Genomic DNA, 17,020 nt, shown 5'->3' with positions numbered 1-17,020 from the left:
AATTGCACTGGCCGTGCTTTAGATTAAATTCCACTGTTAAACTGTTGAAAAGACTCTTGTCAGATGTGTCTGGTCAGCAATGGAATCTATCATGTGCCTGAGAGAAGCTGCAGCCTATGGTCGCCCTGAGTAACGGTTCCCCCAGGATTCCAAAGAATTCATAAAACCCCTCTCGCCCTATCTGAACTTAGCGGCGTGTGTGTAACATTTATTATTTGTTTTTTGTTTTGTTTTTGTTTTTATAAATTATTTTATTACTTTATTGTTTTTGTTTGTTTTTTTGTAAATTCTATGTTATTACTGTGTTTTTTGTTTGTTTTGTATTTTTTTTTGCAAACTCTATGTTGTTACTTTATTGTATTTTGTTTGTGTGTTTGCTTTTATTTTTGTTTTTTTTAAAGTTGTTATTTTTATAACAGACATATGGATTGTCTGCTTTGGGGGGTAATATTTTCCTTGTGGAGACTGCCATCTCTCTTTGCATAGTAAGGGTTCATTTACACGAGCAGATAATCGATTAGATGGTGAACGATTTGACCACGACCAGTAAACAATGTCAGACTAGTGTTTAGATAGTATGAGAATCAAGAATGAATGATTAAAGAACGATCATTATATCGTACCATCAAGCATTGTGATCACACAGACACTGAAATGTAGATGTTTTCAAAGTTCAAATCCCATAAGTGATACTAACTGTTTTGAATGCATGAATTCATAAAGTATTATACAAACTTTTTCCATTAATATTCTACAAAGAATATTTAATTGAATGCACAAAGCAAATTTTTTTTTTAGCTATTTACGAATATGTTCTCGCTCCATCTGCGAATATGGTGCTCGTTCCAATGCTTTAACTGAAACTGAACTATTGCCTTGGAATACAAACAATCATATTTAGGACTTGAATTTCCACTCCTCGTTTTTGTCAGTCAAAGCGTTGACCGAGCAAACAACTGCCATTTACATTACAGAATTTTTTGAAACTTGAACGAGAACTTTTTTGCTCCCCTAAATGATTTTATGCACAAAGAACGCAGTTTGCATATTTAATTTCCAAAAAGGAGAATGCATGGCTTATAAGTCTCCTCACTTTGACATGACAGACATGGCTTGTCACTCCATAAGGAGAAAAGTTATCCCTTAAACCCCAGTCCAGAGAGTCTTACCTAGCCAATCAGATCTCATACTTTGCAGTGACGAGGGGCAACACACCGAAACACCATGTCTACAAATATAGATTCTGGTTTGGCTTTTTTCCTACGTCATATTGCAAGGCTCGTTAAAGAGTCAATATTGAATTTTAGGATCGCTGCTTCCAATAGGTGGCGCTAGAGTTTTAGTCCTCTTCTTCTCTGAAGGGACAATTTGCATATCTAATTTCCCAAAGGAGAATGCATGGATTATAAGTCTCCTCACTCTGAAAAGCCAGGCTTGGCTTGTTACTCTCTATAAGGAGAAACGTTACCCCTTATACCCCAGTCCAGAGCCTCTCACTGAGCCAAATCAGATCTCATACTTTGCACTGATGAAGGGCAACACCCGAAACATCGTGTCTGCAAATTGAAATTCTGGTTTGGCTTTTTTCCTATGTCATATTGCCAGGCTCGTTAAAGAGTCGATATTGACTTTTAGGATCGCTGCTTCCAATAGGTGGGACTAGAGTTCTAGTTCTCTTCTTCTCTGAAGAGATAATTTACATATTTAATTTCTTAAAGGAGAATGCATGGCTTATAAGTCTCCTCACTCTGACATGCCAGGCTTGGCTTGTCACTCTCCACAAGGAGAATGTTACCCCTTAGACACCATGCACAAAGAACGAGCATTTTTGGAAACACCGTTTAGTCGTTTAATCAATTCACATCACACAATTATTACAAACAATGGGTGGTTAGCATTAGAATCTGACAGATTACATCGGCTTTAAATCTTGTTGGGCAAGCAATTATCTCTGGGAGAATAGGTATGCTAACTAGCTCTCCTCTAGAAGAAAGAAAGCTGTCTCTTTAGTGCCATCTATTGGTGCTACTTCTCTCATAAATCATGATAAACCCTTTGAAATTAAGAATTAAAAGATAAGGACTCATTTGGGGAATTTTTTTCTTAAATGCTTGTCATTTTGGCTAAAATGCCTTTTTGCTATAGAAAAATGTAGATTCTACAGCTACTACGTATCACAGTACATAGCAGAATGCAGAGTGAGATACAAGTGAATCAATTTGTAAGCTTGTTAAGATTGTAGGGTCCAGGCTTGGACTGGCCCACAGGAGCATAAGAGAATCCTCCGGTGGGCCCCTCTGCAGTTTATGCTCTAAAATTTTGTGAACGAGGATAAAGTCATATTTGCATGTAGCTGAAAAGTCGATGTCACGAGTGTGACAGACAGTCGCCCTGCAGTTGGTTGCAGGAGATCTCTTTGTTTGGCATTACAGACACCTTCTTAGATCTGTCTCCACTTGCTGTCTTTAGTTGTTAGTGTAGACCTTCTAGGCTGATCTGATATCACCCCGTCTTCCCTTCCATCCCTATATTGGTTTCTCACCAATCGCCAATTAGGAACCTAAAACCCTGTATCACCCTAGAGCTAGGCCCTGGCTAGGTAAGGGGGGGGGGGTGAGCGCTAGTCAGTATCCTCTAACAACTAAAGACAGTAAGACAGATCTAAGAAGGTGTCTGTAATGTCAAACAAAGAGATCTCCTGAAACCAACTGCAGGGCGACTGTCTGTCACATCTGACACACCCGTGAAAGTGGGGCCCTTGAGTTGATATTACTGGCACCCCAGTCCGACACTGGTAGGGTCTATAACCTTTATCTCGCTTTTGTCCTGAGCAACTTTGGATATATCACCATATGAAAGTTGAACTTTGATGTGGTCAACATGTCATAAATCAGCTCAGAGGTTGTTCAGGACTGAAGAGAGATAAGGGTGATAGAGCTCATTTATGGCCAGCTGACCACATCAAATTAACCTTCATGTGGTCATAATTCAGTTTAAGAACTCAGGACAGGAGAGAAATAAGGGTTACAGACCATGCTTTCAGAATGATCTTACTGATGGATTCACTGGTAACTCATTCTGCAGTCTGCTATGTACTGTGATAATTAGAGGCTGTAGAAGCCAAATGGATTCACTAATAATAACTTATTCTGCACTTACCCTTAACTGAAACTGAATGGCTCACACTGTAGGCAAATACAAAATCATGTAATCATGGTGGTGTCCACTTTTTGTGATTGGGAGTGGTCCGACTGCTGGAGCACATACCGATCCTGAGAACGGTTGTCCAAAATTATTTGAGGTTAAACCCTCCATAACCCTCTACATGCTCTGTCTAATATTGATCTGATATTTTCTATTGGCAGTACCTGTATCTGCAGTCACGTTAACCAGTAACACATCCGACCTGTTACTGTGGCCGGGAAGGGATTCGGTGTCTTTAAGGTGTTCATCTAATGGTACAGATGTCACTTACTCCTGGAGTCTGGATGGAGCAGCATTACCGCAGGACCCCCAATACCAGCTCACCCTAAATAACTCCATACTCATAATAAGCCCGACCTCTGCTAAGGATAATGGATATTTCATGTGTTCGGCTAGAAACTGGATAAACAGTGAAAACAGCAGTAGACTGTACCTCAACCTGGCCTGTGAGTATCTAAATGATAAGAATATATACAATAATAAATAAATAATGTTAGTAAATACTAATAATAAGGAGTTTATTTATGCTTTAAATTCTGTGCTTCTAGAAGAGAATACCTCCAAAAATACAGGTTCAATTTTATTTAACACTATATTGTTATTAGTTTCAGAATGTTAAATTCTTATACATATATATATATATAGAACCTATAGATGTGAATCATGGTCAATATAAAAATTCATAATGAATTTTTCAATAAATGTCTATTTTATATTGACCATGATTCACATCTATAGGTTCTTTATTTAATTAGGTATATCTGGTCACTTATTATTTTTGTTCTTTTGGATTTATATATATATAAATATATATATATATTTCTAATACTGAACATAGAGTTAAACAAAAACATACAGCCTGATTGTTGCCACCACTAGGGGGAGCACAGGTGCTTACTGCATACTGAACCCAGTAGCAACAGAGAATGTAGTAAGCTCCTCAGTTCCACCTAGTGGTGGCTGCATGTAGTGCATTTTTTTAGGAATCTAGAGCATTGTATGATAAAAAAAATTTGCTCTGACCACTAAAAATGTGGATGGTCTTACAATATGATTAGAAATGTATTTCATGGTGTTCAAGGCTTAACATTGGCTTCCAGTTTGAAAAAAATTGCAATTACTCATATTCTGCATATTTTATGGAGAGTTTGGTAATAGGACATTATGTTCTGGTTCACAGCTCCAGTCTCGGCAGTGACGTTGACCAGTAACACATCAGCGGTGCTCTGGGCAGGAGAGGACTCGGTGTCTCTCCATTGCTCAGCTCAGGGTTCAGCCATTTCCTTCTTCTGGAGACTAAATGGAGAACCAGTGTCCTCAAACCCTCTATACTTCATAATTCAGAGTGATTCTCCTCCAAACTCCACTCTCACCATCAGCCCCGTCTCCAGGCATGACGCCAGACCATTCACCTGTACAGCATCCAACTTGGTGAATAGCGAGACCAGCAATGCGCTGACCTTGACATTAGAACGTAAGTAATATGAGATATTATGGTTTAGTTTTTCTTCCACTGAAAATTTAAGCTCTGAACTTCTGGTCATCTTCCTTCTTTGTTTTCTATAGAAGAGATGTGAACCTCTGGCAGATACTTCTGTTCACTAAGCTGTGCTTTTTCTGTTTCTGTGACTGGGTCCATAATCTGCTGCAGATTTCAGCTTTCAGCAGAATTCTTTTCACTCCTCTGTCTGAAATCTTGTGGGGAGAACCTGGTCATGGCCGGTTTATGATGTTCTTTCCACTTCCAGATTATGGCCCCAACAGTGCTCACTGGAGCCTTCAATAGTTTAGAAATTTGTCTGTTAATTCCATCAGTATGTTTTGCAACAATAAGGTTGTGAAGGTCTTGAGACAACTCACTGATTTTACCCATCATGAGATGCTTCTTTTGTAGCACCTTGGTAATGAGACACCTTTTTATAGGCCAGCAGTTGAACCAGCTGATATTATTTTTTACTAAGTGGCAGGATTGCTTTCTAATTACTAATAGATTTCAGCTGGTGTCATGACTCTTCATGGCTTTTTGCACCTCTCTTTCTTCATGTGTTCAATACTTTTTATCTGTGTCATTTCTTATTATTACATAATTTATAGACATCTTTTCCTGTGTGGATTGGATGGGTTGTTACCGACAACTGGTGAGAATTTCATGTCAATAGCACCTTTAGAAATATATTTATTTAGAAAATTGGTGACATGTTCAATGCTGTATATATACAGTATATATATATAAAATCTTCTAGATTTTCCTTTTTTTCTATTTTTTGTTTTCAATAATACGGCGGACTATATAGAATATTGTTTTTGTGAATAATCCTTTCATCTTTTTATTTTCTGCTTTTAGCTGACCTAACTGTACCATCTCTCAGTATAATCTCTGATCGTATTGTTGATGGCACCAATGTGACCCTCCGGTGTGATGCCGGAAGTCAGAATGTGACTTCTTATACTTTCTACCGTGATGGTCAGAAGATTATCTGCTCTCAGAGTGTGATCTGCAGGGGATCATTCCTGGACTTCACCCCAATATCTGAGGCCAACAGTGGGTCCTACACCTGCACCATTCAGAATCCTGGAAGTTCTAACACCAGCGACTCCTTGAGTCTGACTGTATCAGGTGAGAATGTTCTTCAATTTAGACAATATCTGCCAACTCTATGAGATTTCCAGAAAATAGCAAGACTTCATGGACTACAGAAAGACAAATATCATGGTAATATGTTGAATCCTCCTAATATCTCCGGGAATGAAAATCTTTTGGAAGGTTTCATCCATGTAGTTGGATTGGAAGGAGCGTGGAGTCAGTTCAAAAGAGATGTGGAGTGTAGACAGGAAGGGATTATGGTTATGGAAATAATATGGTTCACACAGCCTCTTCCTGAAAGACCTTAAATGGATGGTGGAGGTGGGTTAACTGATTGATTTGTAGGCGGTTGATGGACGGTGACCCCGGGTTGTATTCCTAGGTGATCAAGTGATTGGTGTAGTAATCATGTTGTCACATCAGGTGTAAGTGCAACACAGAGAGTTACACCAGGTGTGAGTGCAACAAAGAGGGGAAAGGGAGCACAGACACTAGGGAAAGGGGGAAGAGCTGACCTCCTAATCTGGACTAGCGTCACCCTGTCTTCCCCTAATGTCCCTATACAGCCTCCGCAGCTGTCGCCAATCACGTACCTCGTCCTACTATCCCTGGTGTAACGGTATAGCGAGGGGTGGAAGGAGATGAGCACTAGTCAACCTCCGCTAGCACTCTAAAGACAAAAGGGGAAAACAACACAGGGGGATAACAACTCAGCTTTAGAAGAACTCCAACAGGGCACACGGCCTCAAGGCTCCAGAGAGGACGTGATGCTGCTTCAGCCAAGTTCCAAGTAGAAATGAGTATAACCGGCGACGCCCACCTAGACACACCAGGTATATATACACCCAGACTAAAGGGAGGTAGTCGCTGGGTCCTAAACACAGCCTCCTATCTAGGCAGCTGTCTGCATTGACAAACGTGGAGATCTCCTGCAAACCACTGCAGGGCAACTGTCACCTCTGACACACCCGTGACACATGTACTTGAAAGACCAGGATGAAGAACGATATAAGACATGACTGGGATTTCATGTAACATATACCAGGAGTTCAGACATTAGTATGATGATCTCTATGTGAATATTAATCCAATATTCTCTTTTGCCAGTACCTGTATCTGCAGTCACCCTGACCAGTAACACATCCGACCTGTTACTGTGGCCGGGGAGGGACTTTGCATCTTTAAGGTGTTCCTCTAATGGTACAGATGCAACATGTTTCAAGAACACATGCACTGGTATGATTCTCTATATGAATATTAAATTTTTTTTTTTTCTATTGGCAGTACCTGTATCTGCAGTAACCCTGACCAGTAACACATCCGACCTGTTACTGTGGCCGGGAAGGGATTTGGTGTCTTTAAGGTGTTCATCTAATGGTACAGATGTCACTTACTCCTGGAGTCTGGATGGAGCAGCATTACCGCAGGACCCCCAATACCAGCCCACCCTAAATAACTCCATACTCATAATAAGCCCGATCTCTGCTAAGGATAATGGATATTTTATGTGTAAGGCTAGAAACTGGATAAAAAGTGAAAACAGCAGCAAACTGTACCTCAACCTGGCCTGTGAGTATTTAAATGATAAAAATGTATATAATAATAGTATAAATACTCCTAGCAAATACTACTAATAATGAGAGGTTTATTTATGCCTTAAATCCCGTACTTCTAGAAGAAAGTTCTTCCAAAAATGCAGGAACATTTTTAAAACGTAAATTTTTTGAAACACTCTATTTTTAGTTGCAAAATTCACTTTATTTTATTTATAATACTGATCAATATATCCCATATTACCTGCCTGCTGCCACCACTAGGTGGAGCACAGGAGCTTACTGCATACTGAACCCAATAGTGTCAGAATATGCAATAGTCTTTTCAGCTCCCCTTAGTGGTGACTGCAGGTAGTGCATGTCTTTGCATGGAATTTTAGCATTGTATGATAAATGAGCTCTGACTGTTATAAAGACATAGGGATGGACTTTGGTGATGAGCGAGCGTGCTCTCCACTATTTGTTACTCGCCCGAGTATCACAGTGCTCGAGATGCTCGGTGCTCAGCGAGTATTTTTTCAATGTTCGTGCGGGAGCTCTAGTCCCCCCCTCGCATATTGGGCGCATTTTAGGCAGCCAATTACTATGCAGGGATTGTCTGACAGTCACTGTAATGCTGTAGCCACGTTGGTTGTAACATTACAGTGATGGTCTGGCCGCATAGCGTCATCAGGTCTATATAAGAACTGGTGACCCTATGCTCGTCACAGTCTACTGATCAAAGACACAGAGTAGGGAGAGATTCAGCTCAACGAGGAAGAGAATTGGCGGTTGTTTTAAACAGAGATTCCACACCACTATTATTAATCTACACTAACAGTCCTTGTAAGGACTAATTCTGAAAAAATATTAATACTGCAGATAGCATTAGTGAGGCGGAGTTTGTGGAGACCTAGTATAGTACAGAATATTGCACGTTCTTTCTGCTGCTGGAACTCCAATCAATAGCCCTAGATATCAGGGCTGATAATATTCTTTTTGCTCTTAACCCTGCTAATTTTGGTGAAAAGCAATATAATACACCATTTTTACTGCTCCATTTGTTTGTTAGCAGCATAAAGCCAGATTTGGTTGATTTGAATAGCATTGCTGTATTGTGGAAGCAGAGAAACTTGTCCATCATCTTAGGTGGTCAAATATTACTGCGGTATTAATCCTGTTTTTTTTTTTGCAAGCTGCAAAATATTATACTCCATTTAAAGTCTGCTACTTGTGTGTCCAAAATATATTCACACTTGTTCGCTGACCAATAGCATCGCAATATAGTCACTGGGCAAAAGAACAAAAGAATTGGTCATCAGATGTGATCAAATACTGCGGTATTAATCCAGATTTTTTTTTGCAAGCTGCAAAAGATTATACTGTATTTAAAATGGGCAAGGCACGGTGCAAGGGACGGTGAAGTGGACGTGATGCTGATGGTGCACACAGAGGCCAAGACCTTGGACAAGATGAAACTGTGCCTGCTGAAGGAGCACAACAAACACTCACATCATGTCCACCTACCTTCCTGTCTCAATTTCTAGGGGATCGCAGAACGCCACTCTTGAAGCCAGAGAAGTGTGAAAAGGTTGTTGCTTGGATAGCAAATAATGCTTCCAGTCAGTTTTTCAGTTTGTTTCGTAGGGGCTGGACACCTTTTCATGCTCTCGGGCGCCGTCCACTCCCCCGATATGCGGTTCTTTTCCTGTTCTTTACCGCCACTTTCACCATTTTGGAATCCATGCTTCGGGCCGCCGTCTTGGGCTGCATGCGTTCCCATACTTTCCCTTCTGTGTTCTGAGTTGACTCTTCCCCATTTTCTTCATGCGAGGAGCTCACATGCTGCCGACTACGCCAAATGCAAGGTACCCCAGCGAGGTAGTCGTGGGCAAGCTGTAGCTCATACTCGCTCTGACACCTTACAGACAAGATGTGTCGTCCCTCTGATGTGCTGCGGTGCATGTGGTGTTTTCCACTTACTTCTGACCAGTCGGTTGCGTCTTTCTCCAGGCATTTCTCTTCTGGAACCAGGGCAGCATTGAATTCAGAAGACACAAGGTTCATAACAATAACTGGGACTTCACTTGGGAAGTAGGAATATTTACAATATTTACAGGCAGAAATAAAGGATAAGGCCCAACGGGTTGTCATCTTTCCCACAGGTACTTGACATAACTTCAGCCCTGGTTTCCAATTTAGGTGAAGCATCTCTGTTGCCTTGTTCTCTAGCCCTAGAAAATCTTCCTCACCAGTGACAGTATATCCGGATCCTATTCTCCCCATGTCCTAGACTTGAGTCCTAAATTCTTCTGCAGCCTGCAGACAGAATGTTCCCCGTGGTCCTCAATGATTCTCTTGAGGTTCCGAGGCCGGCTAAGGGGACTTTTGGGGAGAGATTCTTCTCTTTTTGGTGATCCACTGTCTGAGATACAGGGCCCACGTCTACACTAGCAGCCAGTATACAGAGCCTGTTTGGCCTGTCCCAGGTACTATACAATACTTACTCTTCACTTCTTTCTCCTGGAAAACTAATCAGAGATTTCCTAAAGTGCCCACCCTCTGTGGGCTGTCCTCATACATAGTTAACTCTCTCACTGCCCTAAATGCCTGCAATGCTATTGGCAAACTTTACCTCTCATCTGCATTCTAGACAGTGGCATCTTGTGGCTGGTTACCAATACTACAGCCCACAAGGAAACACATCAGGAACAAAGCATTTATTCCCATCCTGTGCTCAATCATAGTACTTTTCCGCAGTATGTCGTTTTCTTTGTCTAACTATGTATAAAAAGTCCCTGATACTGTTGTTTGGGACCACACCATCACCAGACCATCGCCAGATTTTTATGCTTGTCTGGACACCTGCGCATGTCTGCGTGTTTAGCTCACTGCCTTCAGTACCTGCTTCGTTGCGCTTCTCTGAATAAACCTCTGTTTCAAAGAAGGATTGTCTACAGACAGTGTCTTCTCGGATCTTTCTGCTCTCACTAAGGACTTTCTTACACTCGGAAGAACTGAAAAATAAACCAAATACTAAATGTTATACTGCAGATCTTGGGATTTCATGTAACATGTTGCTGGAGTACAGGCAATAGTAAGATGATCTCTAAGTGAATATTAATCCAATATTCTCTCTTGTCAGTACCTGTATCTGCAGTAACCATGACCAGTAACACATCGGACCTGTTACTGTGGCCGGGAAGGGATTCTGTGTCCTTAAGGTGTTCATCTAATGGTACAGATGTCACTTACTCCTGGAGTCTGGATGGAGCAGAATTACCGCAGGACCCCCAATACCAGCTCACCCTAAATAACTCCATACTCATAATAAGCCCTATATATGCTAAGGATAATGGATATTTCATGTGTACGGCTAAAAACTGGATAAACAGTGAAAACAGCAGTAGACTGTACCTCAACCTGGCCTGTGAGTATCTAAAGTATAAGAATATATACAATAATAAATAAATAATGTTAGTAAATACTAATAATAAGCAGTTTATTTATGCCCTAAATCATATGCTTCTTGAAGAGAATACCTCTAAAAATGCTGGAACTTTTATAAAGATTCAATTTTTAACACTATATTGTTATTAGTTTCAGAATTTTATTTTCGTAAAAAATATATATATTTTTTCTAATACTGAGCTCTAAATCTCAAGCTCTAAATCTCCAATATGGGCAAAGAGTCAAACAATCCCATACTACCTGCCTGCTGCCACCACTAGGGGGAGCTCAGGAGCTTACTGAATACTGAACCCAATAGTATCAGAGTGTACAGTAATCTCATCAGCCCCCCCTTAGTGGTGACTGCAGGTAGTGGAAGTCTATGCGGGGAATTTGGAGCATTATATGATAAAAAATGAGCTCTGACTGCTATAAAGAAATATGGATGAATTTATAATATGATTGTAAACTTATTTTCTGGTGTTCAAGGGTGGATATTGATTTCATGTTAGGTGTTTGGTACTGAAAACAATTGCAGCTCCTCATATTCTAATTTTTGCCTAAAAATGTCATTTTATGGAGAGTTTAGTAACAGGAGGTTATGTTCTGGTTCACAGCTCCGGTCTCTCTTGGAGACTAAATGGAAGAGATGGTAAACCTCCCTGCTGTTACCTCCTGGCAGGGTTGCCAACAGTCCAGAAATTTCAGGATAGTCTGTAAAAATAGGACCCTTTTTGCCTTGTTTGTAAAAAAAAAAAAATTTTAGTCATCAATGATTTTTTTTTAAGTTGAAGAAACTTATACAGATTGTTTTAACTCTAATAACCATCAATTTACAGTTTAAAATGAATACTGCTAATGTCTCTATATAAGAATTATGGGCTGTACAGTTAACATTTCTCACTTATACTCAAAATTATTTATTATGGTTTTCCAATGGGTCCACAAAAAATGTCAACAACCTAATAAAGATATTCACCGGACACAAACGATCATATAAAATATTATTTTTTATTATGACAATTAAATAAAAACACAAAAAGGCACAGACATAAACAAATTAAAAAAAACATATAACAAGACTGAAAAATTAAAAATGAAGCTCAAATGAGGGGAGTAGAAGGTATGTCAGATATGGATCCATGTATAGATTATATATTATGTCTCATAAAAAAGATACTAGTGGAGCCATGTCACTATATTTTTGACTATAATAAAACTCAGTTGTGTTTGTCTGTAATAGAACACGGTCGAAGGGATAAGAATATGTAAAAGTGCAAGTGCTTAATATACTATCATGAATAATACTATATATAGACATCAAAATTAATATATACAAAAAGTGCAAGTGCATAAATATGATAATGTAATAAGAAATTAATCAAATTATTACATATAATTCATGATAATATCCCTTTTGAACATGATTAAACCTAATCCATTGGTATAATCTCCATGGGACTTACTACATCAAGAGCCCCTTAGCATGAATAGACATTATTAAACACTATGATATGAGCATGATTAAAAAAAATAAATGAATCAAAAGATCAACTCCACATCCCACTGCCCCCTCTCACCACAAAAAATATTGTCTGTCCTTGATTTTTGATAGGCTGTCCAGAAAAATTAGAAAATTAAGTTGGCAACCCTGCCTTCTGAAATGCAACGTTTTTTGACCCACCAATATAGGGGGTATGGAAGAGGTGTGGATGGGGTTAAAGCAAATAAAGAGCGGAGGGGGTGTACCATGTAAAGAAGTGTGGTTATGGAAAACGATTTAAAACTTTGCCAAAAAAGTTGGCAAATATGATTTAAACCCAGTCCCTCGAAACGTTGGCAAAATCCCCTAATAACAATTACTATTAACCCCTTCACACCTTGGGTTTTTCCATTTTTTCCGTTTTCGTTTCTTGCTCCCCTTCGTCCCAGAGCCATTACTTTTTTATTTTTCTGTCAATATAGCCGTATGAGGGCTTGTTTTTTTTTTTTGTGGGATGAGTTGTACTTTTGAACAACACCATTGATTTTACCATATAGTGCACTGGAAAACAGTCATAAGAATCCAAGTGCGGTGAAATTGCAAAAAAAGTGCAATTACACAATTGTTTTTTTTTTTTTTCACTAAATGCTAAAAAAAAAACTGACCTGCCATTATGATTCTCCAGCTCATTACAAGTTCATAGAGACCAAACATGTTTAGGTTCTTTTTTATTTAAGTGGTGATGGTGAAAGAAAAAATAGAAAAAAAATGGCTTAATTTTCCAAGACCCATAACATCTCCATTTTTCGGGATCTGAGGCCGGGTGAGGGCTTATTTTTTGGGCGCAGAGCTGACATTTTTATTGATACAATTTTAGGGTACATACAATGTTTTGATCGCCCGTTATTGCATTTTATTGCGACCAAAAAAACGTAATTCTGGTGTTTTGATTTTTTCTCTCGTTACGCTGTTTACCAATCGGATTAATGTACTGTAGTTTGCATTTTGATAGAGCGAGCATTTCTGAACACAGCAATACCAAATATGTGTATTTTTTATTTATTTATTATTGTTTTATTATGAATGGGGAAAAAAAGGGGTTGACTTGAACTTTTATATTTTTTTAATTTTTTCAATATTGTTTAAAATTTTTATATGCTTCAAGAGTCTCCTTAGGAGACTCCGATCACCTATGCTACACATAGCAGGGTTTCAGCCCTGCTATGTGTAGCAAAAATCATCATCTCCTATTCTGCAGACCCCCAGCTGTCATGCCAACCTATCTGTGCCCCGTGATCATGTGACAGGGGCGACAATGGACGGGGTTTGTGACGCGCTTCCGGTTAGCGCGAGTTAAATTACGCTGTCATAGATTGACAGCGTCATTTAACACGTTAACAGCCGCAGGTGGATCGTGATTCCACCCGCGGCTTTTAGGGGAACATGACTGCTGACCAGATCAGCTGTCACGCGCCTGAAAAGATGCAGGCTCAGCGTCGGGGCCCGCATCAAATACCGGGACACGACCTATGACGTATCCATACATCATAGATTATGAAGGGGTTAAAAAGAAAACCCAATCCGACCTCTTCATTTTCCTGTTCAAGGAAAAATTCCATAAAAAATCAGGACTTTAGAACGATTTGCTCTTGAATTTTACTGAAACACATTTGATTTCTATCGGATGATCCCATTTTATTTCAACAGGATGCAATAACAACCGAATGTCTTCATTGTGGATAAAACCCCGTACACTGTGTTATATCTCATGCAGAAAGCAATGGAGGCAGTGCATGATACATATATTTTCTCTAAGGTGTCATATAACAATCTCCCCAGGCCTGGTCTTCACTTTAGGCCTAATAATCTAACATGAAAACAGGCCCATAGCAACCAATCACAGCGCAGCTTTCATTTTTCCACAGCAGTTTAGCAAATGAAAGCTGAGCTCTGATTGGTTGCTATGGGATACAGGGCTTTTTTCCTCTTTGTTTTGATAAATGAGGTCTGTTGTGTTGGTTTCACCCTCAGTTTTCCTTCAACCATTGAAACCATTGTCCGTCCCAAATCAATGTCACTCTGTTTAAGACCAATTTATTGTTCTCAATTCATGTTTTAAACTAGACCAGACAGGCAGTAACTACCTAAAATTGACCACAGTGCGAGAAATTTAGCAAATCCTGTTAGATATAGTAAAAACTAGTGATGAGCGAGTATGTTCTGTTAAGCCTTTCACTGAGTATGCTCGGACGAGCACCGAATATTTACAGCTGCTCGGTGTTATGTTTGAGTCACTCCGTGTGCATGATTTGCGACGGTTTGACAGCTTTAATACATGTGAGGAATGTATAAGAAGAAGACATTCCTCACATGTATTAAAGCTGTCAAACCGTCGCAAATCATGCACACGGGAGTGATTCAAACATATCACCGAGCAGCTGTAAATACTCGGTGCTCGCTCGAGCATACTCGGCGAAAAGGTTAGCAAAACATACTCGCTCATCACTAGTAAAAAGGTTTCTTTACACCAAACCTTGGCTGACATACTTTACACCAATATTTTATGGCAAAATAATGGCATATGTTATTAATAAATCTAGCTCAGTTTACAAATCTTTTGGGCCTGACCCCAAAATATGACTAAGCACGTGGTATTACAGCTCCGTACCATACTGACTTGTAATATGACACTCACAGAAGTCTATAGGAGCCATACTGTGTCTGCGTATGATTACGGATTCATATGGATAGACACACAGAGGTTACTTCCCTCAAATGGCTAAAAGAAGCTGGACAAAATGGTAAAATAAAAACCATCATGTCAACTGATTCCTGCCATCAGGACCACGACACCGACTGCGTTATTGCAGCCATGTATGTTTTACTCTGAAATGCAGGATTTTTAGAGAAATCATGCTTTGCAAACCCAGCCAGCTTGAGACTATGTATCTCTGGTGACTAGTGTAACTTGGCGCAGGGCGGTGGTCGTGGGGGCGCAGCACTCGTCTTCAGCACTCCAGCACGTTACATAAAAGTGGGGGTCGTGGCTGGATGTGTGGATTTGTGCTGTGAGGGCACTGTGCTTGTGCAGGCCGCATGTAACCGATGTTGTGGGTTTGCCAGGACCGGATGTTCCACCATTCAATGACCTTTCCAAAATAAACTCTTTTCTGAACAGTAACTTGATAAGGGTTAGTGAGTACAAAGTCTTATGGACGTTTCCTTTACAGAATAAAGCATTTTCCACACGGTATCCTTCCTTGGTAGAATACTCCAGTGCTTTCAAGGCACACTGTTTCTCCCTACTTCACGACAACCCAGCTTTAACACTACAGTCCTGATTCACAAGTCTACTTTACTTGCTCAGCGGTTCCGTGTCCTATTTCTTCGACTACTGGAGCTCTGGATCTATTGCTTGGGGCCCTACACTAGTTCCCGTCTCTCAGTCCTGCTAAGATCCGTTACCTCCTGCGTTACAACCTCTAGGTCTCATGGCTAGGTGTCCTCTCCTAGGGACCGTCTCCACAAGGGCACTCTGTCTCATTGGTCACATTTCCTTAGGATCACACTATCCCTCCTTCTTTGGTCTCCTCTTAAGCTGAAACACCCTTTAATTGCAGCACTGCTCAGTTCATACTCAAACCCTATTTTCCTACATTAATATACATTTTAATACCTTACATTATGCTTAAAATACTTATCATACTCTGTACATTACAGTTCACATGACACGATACTTACAGAAGACACAAGACATTATTCACATTACAATACAACACATCACGCGATTGGTATCTTCAGGGGAAGGAACGTGAGAGCACAGTCCACCACCTTTACACTAGTCTGAGGACAGTCCCCAGTGGCTTCTCCTTGCCCCACTCCCCTTGACTGACAGGTCTCTTCCTATTTGTGTGTATAGCAGTGATATAGCAGTGCATAGCAGGGAAAAGCTTCCTGAGACCTTCTTCTGACTAGTCATCTGAGAACATAGTCCCCAGTCAGCTTTTCAAATTATGTTTTGTCTGAAACACCTGCATTCAGGAATAAAACATACATAACTTCAATAATGCACCCGGTGTCTGATTTATACTGCCTGTGGTTCCCTTTAAAGGGATTGCACTACCAAGTACATTTATTACCTACAGAATATATGATAAATGCTTGATCTCTGGGGGCCATTGAAGAACAAAGGGTTCCAAAGTTTTTACATGTGAATTCCATTCACTTTAATGGAGCAGTTGTAAGAGAGTTGGGAAATAAGGGTGAGCAGCCCCATGGAAGTTCGGGTTCGACCGATCCATAGTCTAAAGTTCGGTTAGGGTACTAGAACTATACCCAAATGTGAACCTAAACCCGGATCCTTCTCTCTCTCTCTTCTCCCCAAACTCCCAAATTGAAAACGGACTTCCAGGAGAAGTCCATGTTCGGAGTTTAGCACCGGACACTAGGTGTTTGGTATGAACCCCGAACTTTAAAGTTCGGGTTTGCTCATTTCTATTGGGAAATATTTTTCTTACCTTCTTACTACTTACTGTGCAAAGTTGTTGGGTTGGAGCACCCACACTAATATGGTGCATTGTACTCTTGCAACGCCATGTTGGTTTCAGCCCATGTTGGGCAAATTGACTGTTTTTGTATTCTAATACATGTACAATGACTCAAAATTTGATTATTTTGCATTGTGATTGGGTTTTTTGGAGTACATGCAGTAGAAGTTGGGATAATGTACTGTATATGATGGAGGAAGAACAGAAAAAATATATATAC

The 17,020-nt window shown here is 40.0% G+C and overlaps 1 protein-coding gene across 6 annotated transcripts in view; it reads left to right on the top strand.

Moving 5' to 3' along the window:
• Positions 1-17,020, top strand: part of LOC141172076 (hemicentin-1-like) — a 121,271-nt gene that overhangs the window by 2,847 nt on the left and 101,404 nt on the right. For 4 of the 6 annotated variants that reach the window (XM_073655911.1, XM_073655909.1, XM_073655905.1 and 1 more), the window contains exons 4-8: positions 3,366-3,650; positions 4,385-4,678; positions 5,549-5,821; positions 7,073-7,357; positions 10,466-10,750. In XM_073655911.1, the coding sequence (XP_073512012.1) occupies positions 3,366-3,650; positions 4,385-4,678; positions 5,549-5,821; positions 7,073-7,357; positions 10,466-10,750 (1,422 nt within the window). The remainder of the gene's footprint in view (positions 1-3,365; positions 3,651-4,384; positions 4,679-5,548; positions 5,822-7,072; positions 7,358-10,465; positions 10,751-17,020) is intronic. The other 2 variants (XM_073655910.1, XM_073655907.1) reach the window with 1 other exon arrangement.

The sequence above is a fragment of the Phyllobates terribilis genome, unplaced genomic scaffold (genome assembly GCF_046119375.1).
Source record: "Phyllobates terribilis strain yellow unplaced genomic scaffold, ASM4611937v1 Scaffold_12__6_contigs__length_324123572, whole genome shotgun sequence".
Lineage (NCBI taxonomy): Eukaryota > Metazoa > Chordata > Amphibia > Anura > Dendrobatidae > Phyllobates > Phyllobates terribilis.
The sequence above is the reverse complement of the archived record's forward strand: the minus strand, read 5'-3'. Positions and strand labels throughout refer to the sequence as shown.